The 15,830-nt window shown below is 45.3% G+C and overlaps 2 protein-coding genes across 10 annotated transcripts in view; one reads left to right on the top strand and one right to left on the bottom strand.

Annotated features, from left to right (window-relative positions):
- Positions 1-1,623, top strand: part of Rabgap1 (RAB GTPase activating protein 1) — a 129,969-nt gene extending 128,346 nt beyond the window's left edge. For all 8 annotated transcript variants that reach the window (XM_052726613.1, XM_052726610.1, XM_052726612.1 and 5 more), the window contains one exon: positions 55-1,623. In XM_052726613.1, the coding sequence (XP_052582573.1) occupies positions 55-177 (123 nt within the window). In that variant the 3' untranslated portion in view covers positions 178-1,623. The remainder of the gene's footprint in view (positions 1-54) is intronic.
- A 3,301-nt stretch (positions 1,624-4,924) lies between these two features.
- Positions 4,925-15,830, bottom strand: part of Strbp (spermatid perinuclear RNA binding protein) — a 142,263-nt gene continuing 131,357 nt past the window's right edge. The window contains exons 19-20 of one of the 2 annotated variants that reach the window (XR_008215476.1): positions 15,692-15,825; positions 4,925-7,020 (exon numbers count right to left, since the gene is read on the bottom strand). Coding sequence is in view for 1 of the 2 variants with exons in the window: in XM_052726625.1 (XP_052582585.1) it covers positions 15,821-15,825 (5 nt within the window). In the remaining variant the exon portion in view is untranslated. Of the gene's footprint in view, positions 15,826-15,830 lie in introns of both variants that reach the window. The other variant, XM_052726625.1, reaches the window with a different exon arrangement.

Below are 15,830 nucleotides of genomic sequence, written 5' to 3'. Positions count from 1 at the left end.
GATGGAGCTCTTGTTCAGCTGTGCAGAGGCTCACACTCACTGCTCTCTCTGTAGGACTTGGAACACCACTTGGGCCTTGCCCTCAGTGAGGTGCAAGCAGCCAAGAAGACCTGGTTTAACCGCACACTGAGCTCCATAAAGACAGCAACTGGAGTTCAAGGAAAAGAGACATGCTGAGAACAGCTGCTGCCTCCAGACACCTCCAGAAAACACACCACCTTTGGTTGCCTTCTTTGGCCAGATGTGTGATTCTGTGACATGTTCCAGGACCAGAATGTACCTGGGTCAGAGCTGTCTAGCATGTTGGTAGGTCAGTGGGCCAGGGCTCCTACAGCAGGCTGCCAACCTAACTGATGTTCTGGACATGCACCTGCCTCTTAGTGCTGTCCAGGCCTCTGACGTGTAGGAGCACCTCGCCCAGTAAGGCATCCATCCTCCAATGTGTTAGTTTTTGTTTTATTTTCTAAACCCTTTATTAAAAGAAAAAAAATACACACACACTTTATCCTTTAGGCTGGGGGCAGGGGTTCAGTGCCGGCAGAAGCCCCCAGAGAGATGAGAAGCACTTTTGAGTATAGGAGTCTCGTAGTATGGCTCAAGTCACCTAATTTTGTTAACCAGTACAGTGCACAGGTTTTGATTTGGCATTATTCACATTTCTGAGCAATCCTATGCAACTCTCATAGTCCTGTCCTTTTTTTTTTTTTTTTTTCTCCTCCTTCTTTTTTTTCTTTTTTGAAGCATTAGCTGCCAAAATGGCTTCAAAAGGCTGGAATGGGCCACATGACTGTGAGACTGAATCAATCATGATGTGGACAGCTCTTACTTTGTTTAATGTGTCATGTGTACATATATATGTGTGTGTGTATAAATATATATATAAATATATATATAAATACCTTTCCTAGTACCCTGCACTGACAGTGTTTAAATCCCAGACTCAGCCGATAATCTGTACCACTGCCGTCTGTGGTTATGAGGCACTTCCTGTTCTTCCTGCCACTGTGGAAGCTGGCAAGAGCTCCTTCACCTCTAATGTTTGCACAAGTGAGGAAGACTGAGCTATGTGTCCAAATACATAAGAGTACACACACTGTATGGTCCCTACCTTCCTGGCCTGTCTCTCCCAGAGCTGCAGGTGTGGATCTATCTAACTGGTCAGATGGGCTGCGGAGTCTCACTTCAAAGTTATGAGATGGTGGTTTTAGCACCTTTTTTAAAAACTAAAAAAACAAACCTTTTGACTTAATTTATGTGGTGATATGCTGACAAGCAGTTTCACAGGGTTCGTCCTTTCTGCTGTGTGGAGGTGGCGTGGATTTGTATATAAGGACACTTGAGTCGCTTTCTTTCCCTGTTGGTTTTACTAATGCTTGATGAGGTCATCTACAGTGGGGAGAAAACAAGTGGCCAGCCCTCCCCCAGACCATCCCCCACCAACTCCTGTGTCTGTGTTGTTCAGTTACCACAACAGCTGTAGGCCCATCTAAAACTAGGTGTGTGGACATTGTGCTAGGGTAGTTTGTGCGTCAACTTTATGAACTGAAATATAAACCAGTAAAATTGTATTACTATTTCTTTTGTTTAACAGCATATTCATTAAATATTTTGGTACAAACAGCATTGCTTTGTACAAAGCTGTTTTATTGCGTGTTCCTTTCCCATGCTCCAACAGCAGTCAGGACCGCATGTGCTGTCACATGTGCACATCAGGCAGAGCTGAAATGTGCCAACCACATGGGGGAAGAACACACAGGTACAAGGTGGCCCTCCCTGAGAAGTACAGTGCTGTGGTTGACAAGTGAGATACCCCAGTGCTTAAAATCTAAGGAAGAAAGTAGAATTATGTTTGGAAAGATAAATCATCTCACCAGTTGGAGATGGGAGAAGAAACAGCAAGGGAAGGAACTGAAGAGCAGAGCACCCGGGCCCTGGGATACTTGCTCAGCAATAGGAAAAGCAGTGACAATGTCTTCAACTGAGATTCCTTACCCTCTCTGGCTGGTCCTTTCAACATGTTTACATCCTAGGGATGTAGGTAGCCAGGACCTCTATTAGCATTCTTTATCCTCACTTCTCTGAATGTCAGTGTTACTTTTCTAACCATGCTCCCCACTCCCCCGCTTGCCCAAACCTCCAGAACCACCATAAACTGTCTCAGAGTGGTCTCTGCCTGGCTTGCCTACATAACGGCTGATCCTTAGGCCCAGCCTGTGATAGGTGGTCTTGGAGAGGCCTGGATGGTGGCTCCAGAGCATAGTCGAGACCCTTTCAATGTTTACAGGGTGGAGGACATACTTCTGGAGTCCACATTTGCTTGCTAGCTAGCTAGCCTCATACTTTTCCAGGCTCAAGGGTCCCATATTCAGGAGTGTATCTTGGCAGAAATCTCCATCTTAAAGCTACACCATCTGAGAAAGGAACACCACCACCCCCACCACCCCCCATACACCAATCAGCCTTAGTGTATGGGCCTAACTGATAAGGATCTTGAATTGGGGAAATACCTTAGAGGTGTGGGACATGTTGCTGGACCGCTGAAGGGTCTGCAAAGGAGACAAACAAGGCAGGGAAACAACTCTGCAGCGACAGATAGGGATTTGCTGTGTAGAAGCAGGGGATCAAGGTATAGGAAGGAGAGAAAGCAGTAATCTAAGTCAGGTGGAGGTCCAGGCAAAGGAGCCTCAAAGTGGTGGGGGAACTACTGGAGATATTAAAGGCAGTTTGCATTTGGGGAAGTTTCCTACTGATCCTTTAGGGGGCTTAAAAAAAAAATGGAAAAAGAAAGTAGGGTGTGAGCAGGGGTGACAAACTAGAAAGAGAACAAGAAAAGGAGTCAGTGACACTTCATGACACAAACACTAGGAAGATAAATTTGGCTTTCAGTGTTTGGGTCCTAGATGGCCTTGGACAGAAGGCTGGAGATGTCTGGAATGTACATTGGCTAAGGAGTGAGTCATCTAGTAGCACAAAGCTTCTCAAGTTCAACACTGTTGACAGCTTTGTCTACTGATGCTGTCCTGTGTGGTAGTGTTCAGCACACACTCTTGTAACCTGACCAGGGATAGGGGAGCACAGGCACATTCAGGGAATGTGCAGAGTACACAAGCAAGCACTAGACCCAGACAGGGGTCTATGAACAGCCACATGATGGGCAAGAGTGGGACAGGTGTCTCAAGTGAAGGTCTGTTAGTGAGATAGGAAGCAGTGTTGTTAAGCTGTTGATGAGGCAGATCCAGAAAAGGAGTGTTGCAGTCGGGGTTACTGGGGGTGTAGCAAGGGCAGGAGGAGGCAGACAAAATAGGCAAACAGTTAAGATGGCTAGGACACAATGTGGGCAGGGGTGGCAGGCACTCAAGGGAATGAACAGGTCAAACAGTTAAGAGCTGGAAGGCAGCTTGCTCTCTTTGCTCAAGGGTAGTAAGAAATACAATCTGCAGCCTGAAGGACAGACATCTTGGAGCAGGTCAGCCCCTTGTCAGCAAGAGCTCTAAAGTGCTAAGCCAAGTTAGAGAAGAACAGTGTAGGAAAAGGAGAATCCACACAAACCCCAACTAAGCCCAGAACACCACCATGCCCAGGTATAAATGACCCAAAAGCAACAAAAACCAGAGCCTCTGTGAAGGGGTGTTGTGGTAAGAGAGTCTCCTCACTACTCAGAGTGCCATATGCTAAAACACTGATCTTCTAAGAATCACTGAGGGGAGGGGTCAGGGCATGAGCTAGAGCAGACAGGATTAAAATCATACAAAATGACTGGGTGCAGGCTCAAAGAATAAAGGACATAAGCACTAGGCTCTCTACCCTCCTATTTTATAGGTGACAAGGCCACACACCTGGAATGTTACCCTGTAGTTCTAACTCCCAGCAGTGGGGAGGAGATCCATCAGGCCTGCCTGCTGCCCAGGTGGTCTCTTCACTAGATGCCCTTTACATGGAAATTAGGGACCATGAAGTACAGCCCTGAACGCGTACCCACTCAACCTTTCTCTACCTGCCTCATGGGGATTGCTGAGAAGCTACCCACTGCCGGAGGCTCTTGACTCGAGTCACACCTTCTTCCTCCTCTACTCCTTCCCTTCCTGGTTCCCTAATAACCTTTTGCTGTGGGCTGAGCCCTGTGCCCATTACAGGAAGGTCTGCACCCTCAGGCCCAGAGAATGCAGTTGCAGTAGAAACAGGCTGCCAAGTCCAAGCTGATGATGTGCAGAGAGAACATGGGGCCCTAAGTTATAAGGTGCTTCAAGACACAACATCCAGTGCCACTGTCTACTTACCTAACTGGTGGGCCAGGGGTCACAGTTGTCTCCAGCAGGTTTCCCACAAATGGCTGCCAGAGGAAGAGCTTCACCACCTTTGAAGTCAAACTGCTTGCTGCTGCCCTGTTGAAGTTCTACTCCTCCGTTTCTGGTAATGCCCAAGTCTTGCCAACCCATGGGACAGTTGTAAGGGATGTAAAAAGGTTTAGACTGCACGCTGATGCAATATGATATACTTACTCAGCACCAACTGGAAGTTTAACGTGGCAACAGACTATACAGGCCCTGGGCCCACAGCCCAAATCACTGGCTATCTCAGGACACACATACAAAATGAATCCCTCCGTGTGAAGTAAAAAACCTCGGAGATGAACAAGTTTGCCTTACAGGCCAAGAAAGGGAGTGGGGCTTGTAGTTTGTTCAGTTTTATTGATATGTCTCTGTGTTTGGGTATGTATGTATGTGCAGGTGCCCACAGAGGCCAGAAGAGGGCAATGGATCCACTGGAGTTGGAATTACAGGCAGCTTTTGGTGGGTGCTGGGAACTGAACCCAGACCCTCTGAAAAAAACAGTGAGCTCTTTTTAACCACTGAGCCATCTCTGCAGCTGGCACTGGAACTTTAAGTTTCAGCAGACTGAGTCCTGCACAGAATAGTTCAGGCCATTCCTATTTTACACATAGCATTTATTTTTATTCATCCAAATGGGAAAGAAATGCAACATGTCAAGGCATTACAAACCGCGGCAGCCAGACAAAGGGGTCTATCTATAGCAGAGTCCAACATATTCAACACAAAGGAGCCACAGTGTAGGTGCTGCTTGCAGGGCTCGGAGCAGCAGGGTCCCTTTGGATGAAGGCCGGGCATCTCTGGGCGAGGCACTGATGATAGTCCACACATGCAGGCTGCTGCTTCAACCACGCTGATACTTGTAAAGTCCAGAGTCTACATGTCACCACAGGCCCAGAAGGCATGGGGCAGTCCATGGTGCTTGTGTTTCCAATGTTTAACATAGTATACATCTTGAAGTTATTGCCAAAGACTTTGCACTGCAAATTATACTATTTACACTGTGTACTTGGGGAAAACAGTAAATACAAATGGGTATTTTAAACAGACTCCTAAGCACTAACTTGACCAACATCAGACCGGAGTAAGCTAAGCCTGGAGAAAAAAATGCCACCTGTAACTCTGCAATAGACAGGTTTTCTCTTCCTAGACCAGCAAAGTATTTGCCAGGGCCTTGGTGTGCTTCTTGAGGTCAGTACTACCCCCAATTCCTGGGATGCAGAGCAAGTGCCTTGGATAGGCTGTGAGGATGCTCTGCCCCACCTGGCAGTTTCTACAACTGAGTGTGCTTTCCAGGAACAGGAATATGGACAGTTAAGCACCTCTACACCACCATGGTGTGGCCTGTCACTGGAAAGCTGCCATGTTAAGTGAGCTGGGAGCGGGGGGCAGCACTCCAAATCCTATTTAGGTGTCTTATGAGGAGTGGATGCTACCCAGTGGCACCAGGCTAGCCTGAGCAAAAATATGAATGTTAGAGAAGGGACTGCATGCATCTGGTAGCAGCACTTTAGTCCTTGGGTCAAGTAACAGCAGAGTACATATGGAATGTGGGCTTACCACATCTTCATAGATGGATACCAACACTACCTTGAGGGTCAGCTGGGACATGATTATGTCCAGGGAACAAATTTACTTAGATCCTGTGTCTTGTTACTGATTCACTAACCCAGAATCTTATGTTTATGCCAACAGGAACCAAGTTCCTTGGCCAGAGTAAAAAGGTATGCTCAGTCAGGAAGCGTGGAGCTTATCCACCACTCGGAGGAAGGCAAGGAGCCAGAAACTGGAAATGCAACTTTCTAAGTTACAGGAAGAAACTTAAAGGCAGTCTTCCTAACTACCTTAAACCTCCTAATGCTGTCCTTACTCTTGATTCATTTCCTTGACCACTTGACAAGGAATGAAAACTTTTTTCTGGCTCCCAGTACAGAATAAATAGTTAGGGCAGAGTTTTGTTGTTGTTGTTGTTGTTGTTGTTGTTGTTTTTTAATGTATTTATTTTTAATTTTAACCATCATCTATTTCCCAGAGTAGGAAAACAAAGTGATGGCATTAAACTTATAACTGACCACTAGGACACGATCAACAGCCATAGCTCTATCATTTACTGACAGCCAGAAGACAAGAACCACCCTAGGAGGCTAGAGCACAGCACAGGACTGAGCTGCCAAATAAAAGGATATTCCTGGTATCAGCTATGGACAGAGTACACACTCTTTACCAAAGACAGAGCCAGTCTCCATCTACTCCATGCAAAAATCAATTTCTCTTCCATGAACCTAGAAACTTCTCTAGAAATATGCAAGGAATGCTCCTTCTATCAGCCTCAGAGACATGACCAGGCAGCACAGCCTTACAGAGCAAAGGTTCTCAACCTGTGAGTCGAGACCAACTTGACAAACTATGTCCAAAAAAAACCTATTTACATTTTGACTAATAACAGTAGCAAAATTACAGTTATGAAGTAGCAATGAAAATAATTTTATGGTTGAGGGTCACTACAACATGAGGAACTGTATTAAAGAGTCTTAGCATTAGGAAGGTTGAGAACCACTGCTCTAGAGGGAGCTAAGCAAGGCTCAAGACAGCCAGCATGTCTCCCAGGCATACCACCTGCAGATCACAAAACCTTACTGCGAGCAAGCCATTGTTGCTGGAACTGGGTTAAAAACTGCCCTGAAGTACGTACCTGGAAGAGAGAAGAGGGATTCCAAGGAGTACCCTCCAGGCCCAAGATTCACCTGTCCTCTAGAAGACTGCAAAGCCTGGCCTGAAGGGAGTTTGCATTCCATACAGTTTCTTTACCCTGTGATTGGTTCTGAAGGGGGTGAGGATGGGAGTGGAGGGGATGACTGGTGTCCATCATTTTACCCTCACACACACAGGCCCCAAGCCAAAACTAGCCTGAATATAAAACAGATCAAGGCCAAAGAAACATTGTTAGGTGATCTTTAGGCTTACAAGAAAGAAAAAGCCTGAAGAATGATAAAATTGTCATGTGCTGTCATGTGCCTCGTGGCAAGAAAACCTTCCAATGCTCCAGCTGCACTTTTCGTCCTAATCCTAAGAGCTCCTCACCCCTTGACAGTCTAGTACACACTAAATGGAAAGGTGTAATTTGTAGTTACAGGCATGGTCTACTATAATCAGAGTGACATTACTCAACGTAGTGTATCTGTGGCCACTTTACCCTCCTAAACTCATCTGTTGACTGCCCACCACCCGGAGCATAGTCCATGCCCCTCAGCCTGTCACCCAGCCTGTCCCAATCTAACCCAAGTACCTCTTGGCAACATAAAAGATGTGGCTGTGATACAACCTCTTTACCAGACCATGCCATCCTCTAGGTCCAAATCCACAGCTGTTGCCTCCCTTGGGCATTGCCCCACTCAGTCTTCCCTCCTCTAGGAGATCCTGAGCCCTTCCGTTACACTCTTTGGCCAGCAGTATGCCTCTGTCACTTCCTGCTGACAGGATCTGCACCTACCTTATCCTCAGTACTTGCCCAGGAGAGCTCAGGTGCTACCACAGGACAGATGTAAAGGGTAAATAATCTTGACCATCTTAAGACTAGGGCTGCCTTCTGGCATAGTGTGTAAGTAATGTGTGATTGGACAGAGCCACACCCACCAATGCCCAGATTTTCATTTTAACAGATGGGAAGGTGACATCTGTGTGGCCTTAGAGTTCTTATTACTCAAAGATGGCTAGGCTTGGTGTCCCAGATACCTTCCAAAGCTCTGACCTAAGGCTTGCAAACAACTACCTCCAGTTCTAGTCCCCAGCAGAGCTACAGAAGCCCATCCTGACCTGCTCACTGTAGAGTAGCAGCCTATTACCTGCAAGGCCCTAATTTGAATACCTCCTCCCCCCCACCCCCAAAGAAATTCCAGCACTGAAAAGAACACAGGAGATATGGCTAGATGGAGACTAACACAACTGAAACCCAGAGCAAATCCTTCGGTAACCACATAGCTTCATCCATCCTTAAGAACCTTCCCACTGGCTAGAGGCTATACTCTACAGACACTGAATCCCAAAAAGCACTAACCCTTGCATAGGTTAAAATCTTAAAAATTAGGAAAAAAAAAAATCTAAATGAAAGCAAAAGACAGACCCCAGTAAAAGAGAATATCCAGTATATAGTTGTGATTGGCAAGCCCAACCTTGTAAAAAAAATGAAAGGGTACAGATGCCAACTGGCTGGCTTCCAATCTGTCTGCCTCATGTCAAGATGATACTTCTGCCTACAGCCTCAGTGGAGATCGCCCTTATCTGCCCAGTGGCTCTGAACTCTATCAGTACCTTTCACCTCAGAGGCAGCACCAGTCCCCGATGGGATGGGAATGGTCTGCTTATGCAGATCAGCTGCAGGCCCTGCTCAGGCCCTGCTTACTGTAACAGACAAGTCAGATGGGCCCACATCTCTGCTTGCTATAGCTACTCCCTTCATCCTTATCTGGATGAAGCATAGCCTCTTCCTCCCTCTTCTCGTCAGCCTTGATTATAGCTTCTTGGCTGTCTAGATGTACTTCCACAATTTTCTCACCACATCGAAGAATGGTAATCACAAAGGGCACAGCACCCAGGGCTCTTCACAAAGTAGCTCTGAAAAATACCTCCAACCTGCCGGGCGGGTGGTGGCGCACGCCTTTAATCCCAGCACTCGGGAGGCAGAGGCAGGCGGATCTCTGTGAGTTCGAGGCCAGCCTGGTCTCCAAAGCGAGTTCCAGGAAAGGCGCAAAGCTACACAGAGAAACCCTGTCTCGAAAAACCAAAAAAAAAAAAAAAAAAAAATACCTCCAACCTATTATCTAACCATTCCAGGCCCCATACCAAGGCATTCACAAGACCTAGAGAGCTGCACCTTTCTCAGCACACAGGCCTCCAATGTCAAGGTACGCTCCCAGACTCCCCTCACTACTCTATGCTGTCCCAATCAAGAGGCCTGGGTCACTTGGACCAGGGCTACTGCAATTGTGACTCAGCTCTATGCCCTTCTATGCTGTTGGTCAATTCACAGTTGGTCTGTGAAACTGAAAATGGGCTTGCTAGACATCAGCCCTGAACCCAAGGTTAGCATCCCTCTGAGGCAGTGCAGAGCTGCGAGCTGTGGTCATCCCACTACAGAAGACAATTCTGATTCTGTTCAAACCTCCTGATGTTCGCCTCCCTTCTACCTGCCAGTGGTCTTCTGTCCTTGCTCAGCTCTCCTAAGCTGAGACCTTGTCATGTCCTGACCCTAGCCCAAGTAGAAGGTTACAGTGCACACCTTCCTCAAATCTAGCTCCAGAAAGAGGACCTATTCCCAATGTCACCCAGTCCTGTCAAAGGTGGTTCAAATGGACATCTGTGGCACATCTTCTTCTATACTATCCAAACTGGTTTTGTTTTGTTTTGTTTTGTTTTATTTTGTTTTGTTTTGTTTTGGCAGGGTCTCATTACATAGCCTAGGCTGGCCATGAACTCACAATCTTCCTCATACACCACCAAACATAGCTCATAGCTTGAACATACGCTATCACCATACCACAGTGCTCACTTCTTCCTGTGTTTTTCTGAATCAGCTTCACCTGCCCTCAGGTGGTAGCTTCATGTCACACTGCCCACCTGGCTGCCCATAGCTGTCGTTACCTCTCTGGAACCGCATACAAGTAAAATTCTTTAAAATAACTGATAAGAGCGTCCATGCTTGGCCCAAGGCCACCCCTTCACTAGTCTTGACCCATTGGTCCTTTGATCTTGTTTCCAGGTGACTTTAGCCTTTCTGGGTTTCTCAAGTGCACCCTCCATACTTTGTTCTAACCTCCCAAAGAATGGCATCCATAATTTTTCTTAGTGTAGCCTCAAATGGTATGAGAGATTTTACAAAGTGGAACCCTGCATTAAACTGCTCTGGAAAGTGCCACTGTGAGGATGACCCTTTGGTTAAGCACATGCAGACTGGCCAGCATTATCTGACAACCACCGTCCCTACCCACCCACCCCCCAAAAAATCACATTTCCAAAAGCCTGGGATCTCTCCAAGCAGCATCCACTAAATTTGCACTTCATTACATACAGTTTTGAGAACAGCACTAGACTAATAATATTCCAGTGTACAACTAACAAAAACCAGGCATCCTGGCTTAGAGCTGATTCACAATCCATTTCCAAAGGAACCAGGGAGAGCACGAGCTAAGACAGGAAAGGTGGATTGGTTTTGTTTGTTCTATTTTGTAAGGCACACACAGTCTAGTCCCACAGTCTAGATAAAGGGAAGTAGAATGTACCAGAGACAGAGGAAGGGACACTCCTGTGAAATGGCCTTGGGAAGCAGGGTGGTAAGGAGGGCACAGAGCCAGCTGAGCATAGAACAGTCAAGAGCATGTGGGCTCTGTCACCAAGCACTATGTAACTGAGCAAAGTCACTTTACCTAATGCCCTTTCCCATTAAGAGCAAACTTTTAGGTCCTTCAGTTGCAGGATTCAAAGCCAATCTAACCCTTAAAACAGCACAAGAAATGCCATTTCCTCTGTGTGGCTCAATACTCACTAATTAGAAGCCACAGTATTCAACCACAAACAAGCAGGGTGGTTTGTAGAGACCTCTGCGTTTTGGTCCCTGTAGAACAATAATCCTTGCACCACTCCTCCTCTAGGACTGGGAGCTAGAAATGGACCAAAGAATGGAAGAAGGCTCTGCAGTGCTCTGAGTCCTGCCCAGACCATGGCCTCACGCTTCTTCACATGCTTTGATGCTCTAGAACTTGGTTAAAATAAGATTCTTCCAATTCGTCTCCAAGAATGCAGCATAGCATACTTCCCTTGTCAGTTGTCAAAGATGACAAGAACATGGGCAAGGTGGGATTCTGTACTCCGTTCCTATCTCTCTCTGCCCCTAAGCAACTGGCAATGAAGTTGGGAAGTCGTCTGCAAGCAGCAAGGTGAGAAGCAAATATAGCCAGAGAACCCTGGCCCAAGGTGGAAGGAAGACTCACATTCCAAACTGGCAAGTGCTTAGCACTCAGCATGGGTCTTTTGATGTATCACTGTCCCTTCTAGACCTAAGTAGTTCTACCTTCTACCCCAAACCTCTTCCTTCTACCCACTGAGTCAAAACCTCCTCCAGCTCCATCACCTTTCTCAGGCAGAGAGTATGTTCCGGAAAGAAGAGCTAATGAAAACAGGTACCTCAGCCTCTTGATACTTCATCCAAACAAAACACCAAAACAAAACAAAAAACAAGCTTTAGATACAAAAGCTTCCTCTGTTGGCACAGCCCATTGTCTTCTTTCTCTTCATCCCCCGTTTGTTAGATATCCTTTGATCATCTATCACCCCCACAAAAAAACAACCCAAACAAGAATCCCTGTTTTTCAAGATATATTGTCTGCTCCGGAATGTGCTTAAGACAGGAGGCCTAGAATCCAGCTAGCCTTCACCTTTGCCTTATAATTTGCAGCTTGCTGAGCAGAAAGCAGCACTGGTACCAAACACAGAGAGGACTCTCTCCTGTCTCTAGCACCTAACCCTCCGTATCGGATTCATGTCCACATCAGAAATAACAGCACCTCCAGGAAGGCTGTCTGAGAATTAAGAATGTCCCAGTGCCACATACACCCACAATACCAATTCTGGCAATGTTCCTTCCTCATTCCTGTTCTGGCTTCTTAACTCTACTACTCATGCCTCCCAAATAGTTTCTCCTGTCAATTTTTTTGTGGAATTTTATATGGTTGTCACATGAACATTGTAGGAGACATGTTACGATGTCAAAATGTTGGACAAGCCTAAGTCCTAAACAAAAACTGCCATTAACTGAATGACTTGGGACAAGGAAGGAGAAGATCCAACAAAGGACAGCAATGTCCTAACTGCAACAATGCTGACCCCATGTGCTGCTGTTGGCCATACAGCAGCAGAGAGAGACAACTGTGGACCACTCCTCTCCCGTGAGGAGGAAGTTGTTAAGTCCACCCTACTGCCACCTGGGCATGGCAGTGGCGGTAATCTTTACACCACCCCCTTGCAAGGCAAGAGAACCACTTGCACAAATGGTAAAGTTCTAGGTAGAATTGTTTTTTGCTGTTGTTTTGTTTGGTGGTGTGTGTTCGTGTGTGTGTGTGTGTGTGTGTGTGTGTGTGTGTGTGTGTGTGTGTGTGTGTAAGAGCCTTCCTTCAATGCTGGCCAAATGAGAACCTACCCACAGTCTCAGCTAAGGAGAAACATAGTAACTTTTACCAAGTAACACAAGTCTAATTTACTCCTTAAAGGTAATCCTTGTCCACACAGTTTTTTCTAAAATTCAGCACCTCAGAATTCAATTTGTGTTTCCACTTAACTCGCCTCCTACCAACAGCCTTGCGGAACTCAACCTGTTCACCCTTCTTCTGAGGCTCCTTAGGTCTTTGCAAGCATGTGTGAGCCAGTACTTGCATGGTAGTTCAGAAGCAGCAACTTTACCATCACCCCATTTGTCCTTGTATTCAACAGAAACTTCCCAACTGTGTCCAGATAGGTAGACAAACAGGTAGAAACACAATAGACTAACGCTCTAAGAGTCTCAGATAGAAGGGAGGCCTCATGTGGTGTGAGTGCAGATGCTTTCCACTAATGTATCATGAGACAAGATACAGGGACTCCTCACAGAAGAATCTGAGTCAACAGCATCCTAGGTGCTTCCTCGGTCCTCCTTTTCTTTCCAAAGTTTATAATAACTTGTTCTCTAAAACCCAACACCACAAGCCTTTGAGACTAGATTCTGGCCACTATAGGTTCTTTACTACTAAACTGTGGGTAGAAAACTTGAAATCAGCAGGTAAATGTTCTAAGTTCAGCCTTTGTAAAACTCTAAGCACCCGTAAATCCCAAACAAATATCTACAAACCATAGGCTGCAAGCTGGCTGGTGATTTAACTGCTGCAGCAGAAATATGAGCAAACCTGTCCTGCCAAGTCTGGCCTCGGGCTGGAGAAGGCCCAGGCCTATGAGCACAAAGTAGTAAGCCCAACTCACTCCTAAGCAGACCGTGCACCTGCTGCTTAACCAGCAGAGTCTCACATCTGTCCTTCTGTCTCAACCAGAACAGCAGAGTCAGCATTCACAAGTACTTCCTGTGTACCAGGTACCATTAAAAGCTTTGAATATATGAACTCATCAGATTCCCAAGCTCCACAGGAATAGGCTGGAGTGACAGAAATCCATTGGCCTAGATTCCCACATGGCTTCTATCCTTTATCTCTATCTGTGCTGTAAAGCTTATATAACCCAATTCACATTATGGTTCTATTTTTAAAAACTTCCAAAGATCATTGCTTCAAACATTAGTGGAAGCTGTTAGCTCCTAACTGAAATGACAGTGACATGGGAAAGGATATCTATTTGTGCAACTAATCCTACACAAATTCTCTGCCTAACAGCCTTTCTGTAAGACACTATCAGGAGAAGGGGCTGAGTCTTAAACAGGGCTGCACTGTGCGCTGTTAAGTGCTACAGACACACACACCCATGTTGAAGCTCATCTTAACTTCGGGTGCTTAGGTCTGCTGTGCTTAGGTCACTGACACCCATCCACCTCCCTCCCAAGCCTCCTAGTAACACTAAGGAACACTTGACTGCATGGCATCAGATGTTGCAGAGAACAGGCACGAATGCCATGGTACCTTTGCGGTTCTGGGTGACTTGAGGCACTGGCATTAAAAGAGTAAAAATGAAAGGCAGACCATTCATGGAGCAGGCTGCCTTCAGATGTCACTTTGCTCACAATACCCCTGGTTTACAGGCTCCAGACAGCTTGGGGAGAAAACATCTCTAGCGCATTTCCCTTAGTGCTGACTATTCTCCTCCACTCTAATCATTAGTGAAAAGTAAGAATCAGGAAACTTACAGCAAGTGATTTATTATAATGGTAAGACTCACCTGCCACTGAAAGAATGCAGTCAGTGTTTACATTGCCCACTGTGTTCTTGGCAGGACTACAGAGACAGCTGCCAAGCAGGGCTGCAGTGTGTGCTGGGCATCCCACTTTCTGACTGTACATTTGGACAGAGCATGAGGAGTGTAATCAGAGCAGATTTCAGCTCCTCAAAAGTGCCGAGGAAATACGCTACTTGAAGAAATCTCCAAGTAACATCAACTTTGTGGTGTTAGAAAGCCTACAATATTCATTATTTTATAATTAAACTACTAAATAAATTAGTAACTTTTGCCACTGTTAATACACTATCTCCCAAAGTAGGGCATTTATTTACAGCAAGGCCAATTCCACCAGCAAGGGAACTTTCAGACTTCAGACGCTCCCACTGGTCAGGGCCTCTTTCTCAGGGTCCCAGAAAAGGACTTGGCATCAGCAGGCACAGGACTGCACTACACTGCTCTGCCTTGTTCAGCCTTTAACAGAAGCCAACCTCATAAACTGCAGGTTCTGTATGGGTACAAAGTTGTCCCAGCAACCTTAATGCTAGAAATGAATAGAAATTGCTACAGAAAGAAATGTAAAACATAAATTTTATTTTTATATATCTATCTATATAAATACAGCTTTAGCACAGAACATCTACTATAATGAGGTGTATTTATGGGGTATACTAAAGGAAGCAAATCCTTATTAAAGTATCTGGCCTAACCCTCACACCATTTAAATGAACTGTTGATGACTGACTACAATGAGAAATATTCTAGCTACCTAACCTGGAAAAAACAGATTCCTTAAGTCGATTTGGTTTCTGTGGACTCAGTATCACCTTTCTGAGTCTTGCTCAAGTTGATTCTACAAATAATTAGCTAAACTCAACCAATTACACATATTTTCCACAGTTAATAGTTTTGTTTTTTTAACTTTTCTATTGCTTTTTTTTTTTTTTTTTAATGGCTTCTTGCTGTTGCTGTATTGGGGCATGCAACACAGGTCAGAGAAGGTTCTCTTCTTGAGAGATTGGCACTTATACCCTCAGCCTGTGTTGCAAGTGCACACATGAATCCTACGGCACTGTTACCAATGTTACTGCTTCTGATATCCCAGCTCCTTGGCCAACAGAGTGCCCTTTCATTTTAATTCTTCTTAAAGTGTTCCTACCACTGAATTATTATATTCCAACAAGTGCCTCTGTATGTATAATTTACATAGACATTATATCCTAAATTTCTACCCACATACACTTGACTCAGTGAATGTGAAATGTTTCTCTTGAATAAAAAGCATTTACAAGAGTATTAAAACAAATGCTGAAAATTACTATTTTACATTTAGACCATAAAAATTTAAAGTTAATGCAGTGACATAAGACCTAAGAGATCAAATACATCATATGATTGTCATATATGCAAGTTGTGTTAATTGGTTATTGTTTTTTCTTTAATCAGAAAATAAAAGAGCTTACCTTTGTGAACTGAGATCACAGCTTACAGTCACTATATCTCAGCCTATCTTATACAAGTGATATGGCTACGGAGGTCCGAGGAGAACGAGAATAAAGTGAGATAAACGTGCTGAAAACTGCTTAAAAGTATTAACCTGAA

This window comes from Peromyscus californicus, unplaced genomic scaffold, assembly GCF_007827085.1.
Source record: "Peromyscus californicus insignis strain IS unplaced genomic scaffold, ASM782708v3 Scaffold_7__1_contigs__length_154581171, whole genome shotgun sequence".
Classification (NCBI taxonomy): Eukaryota; Metazoa; Chordata; class Mammalia; order Rodentia; family Cricetidae; genus Peromyscus; species Peromyscus californicus.
This window is presented reverse-complemented; position numbering and strand designations above follow the sequence as displayed.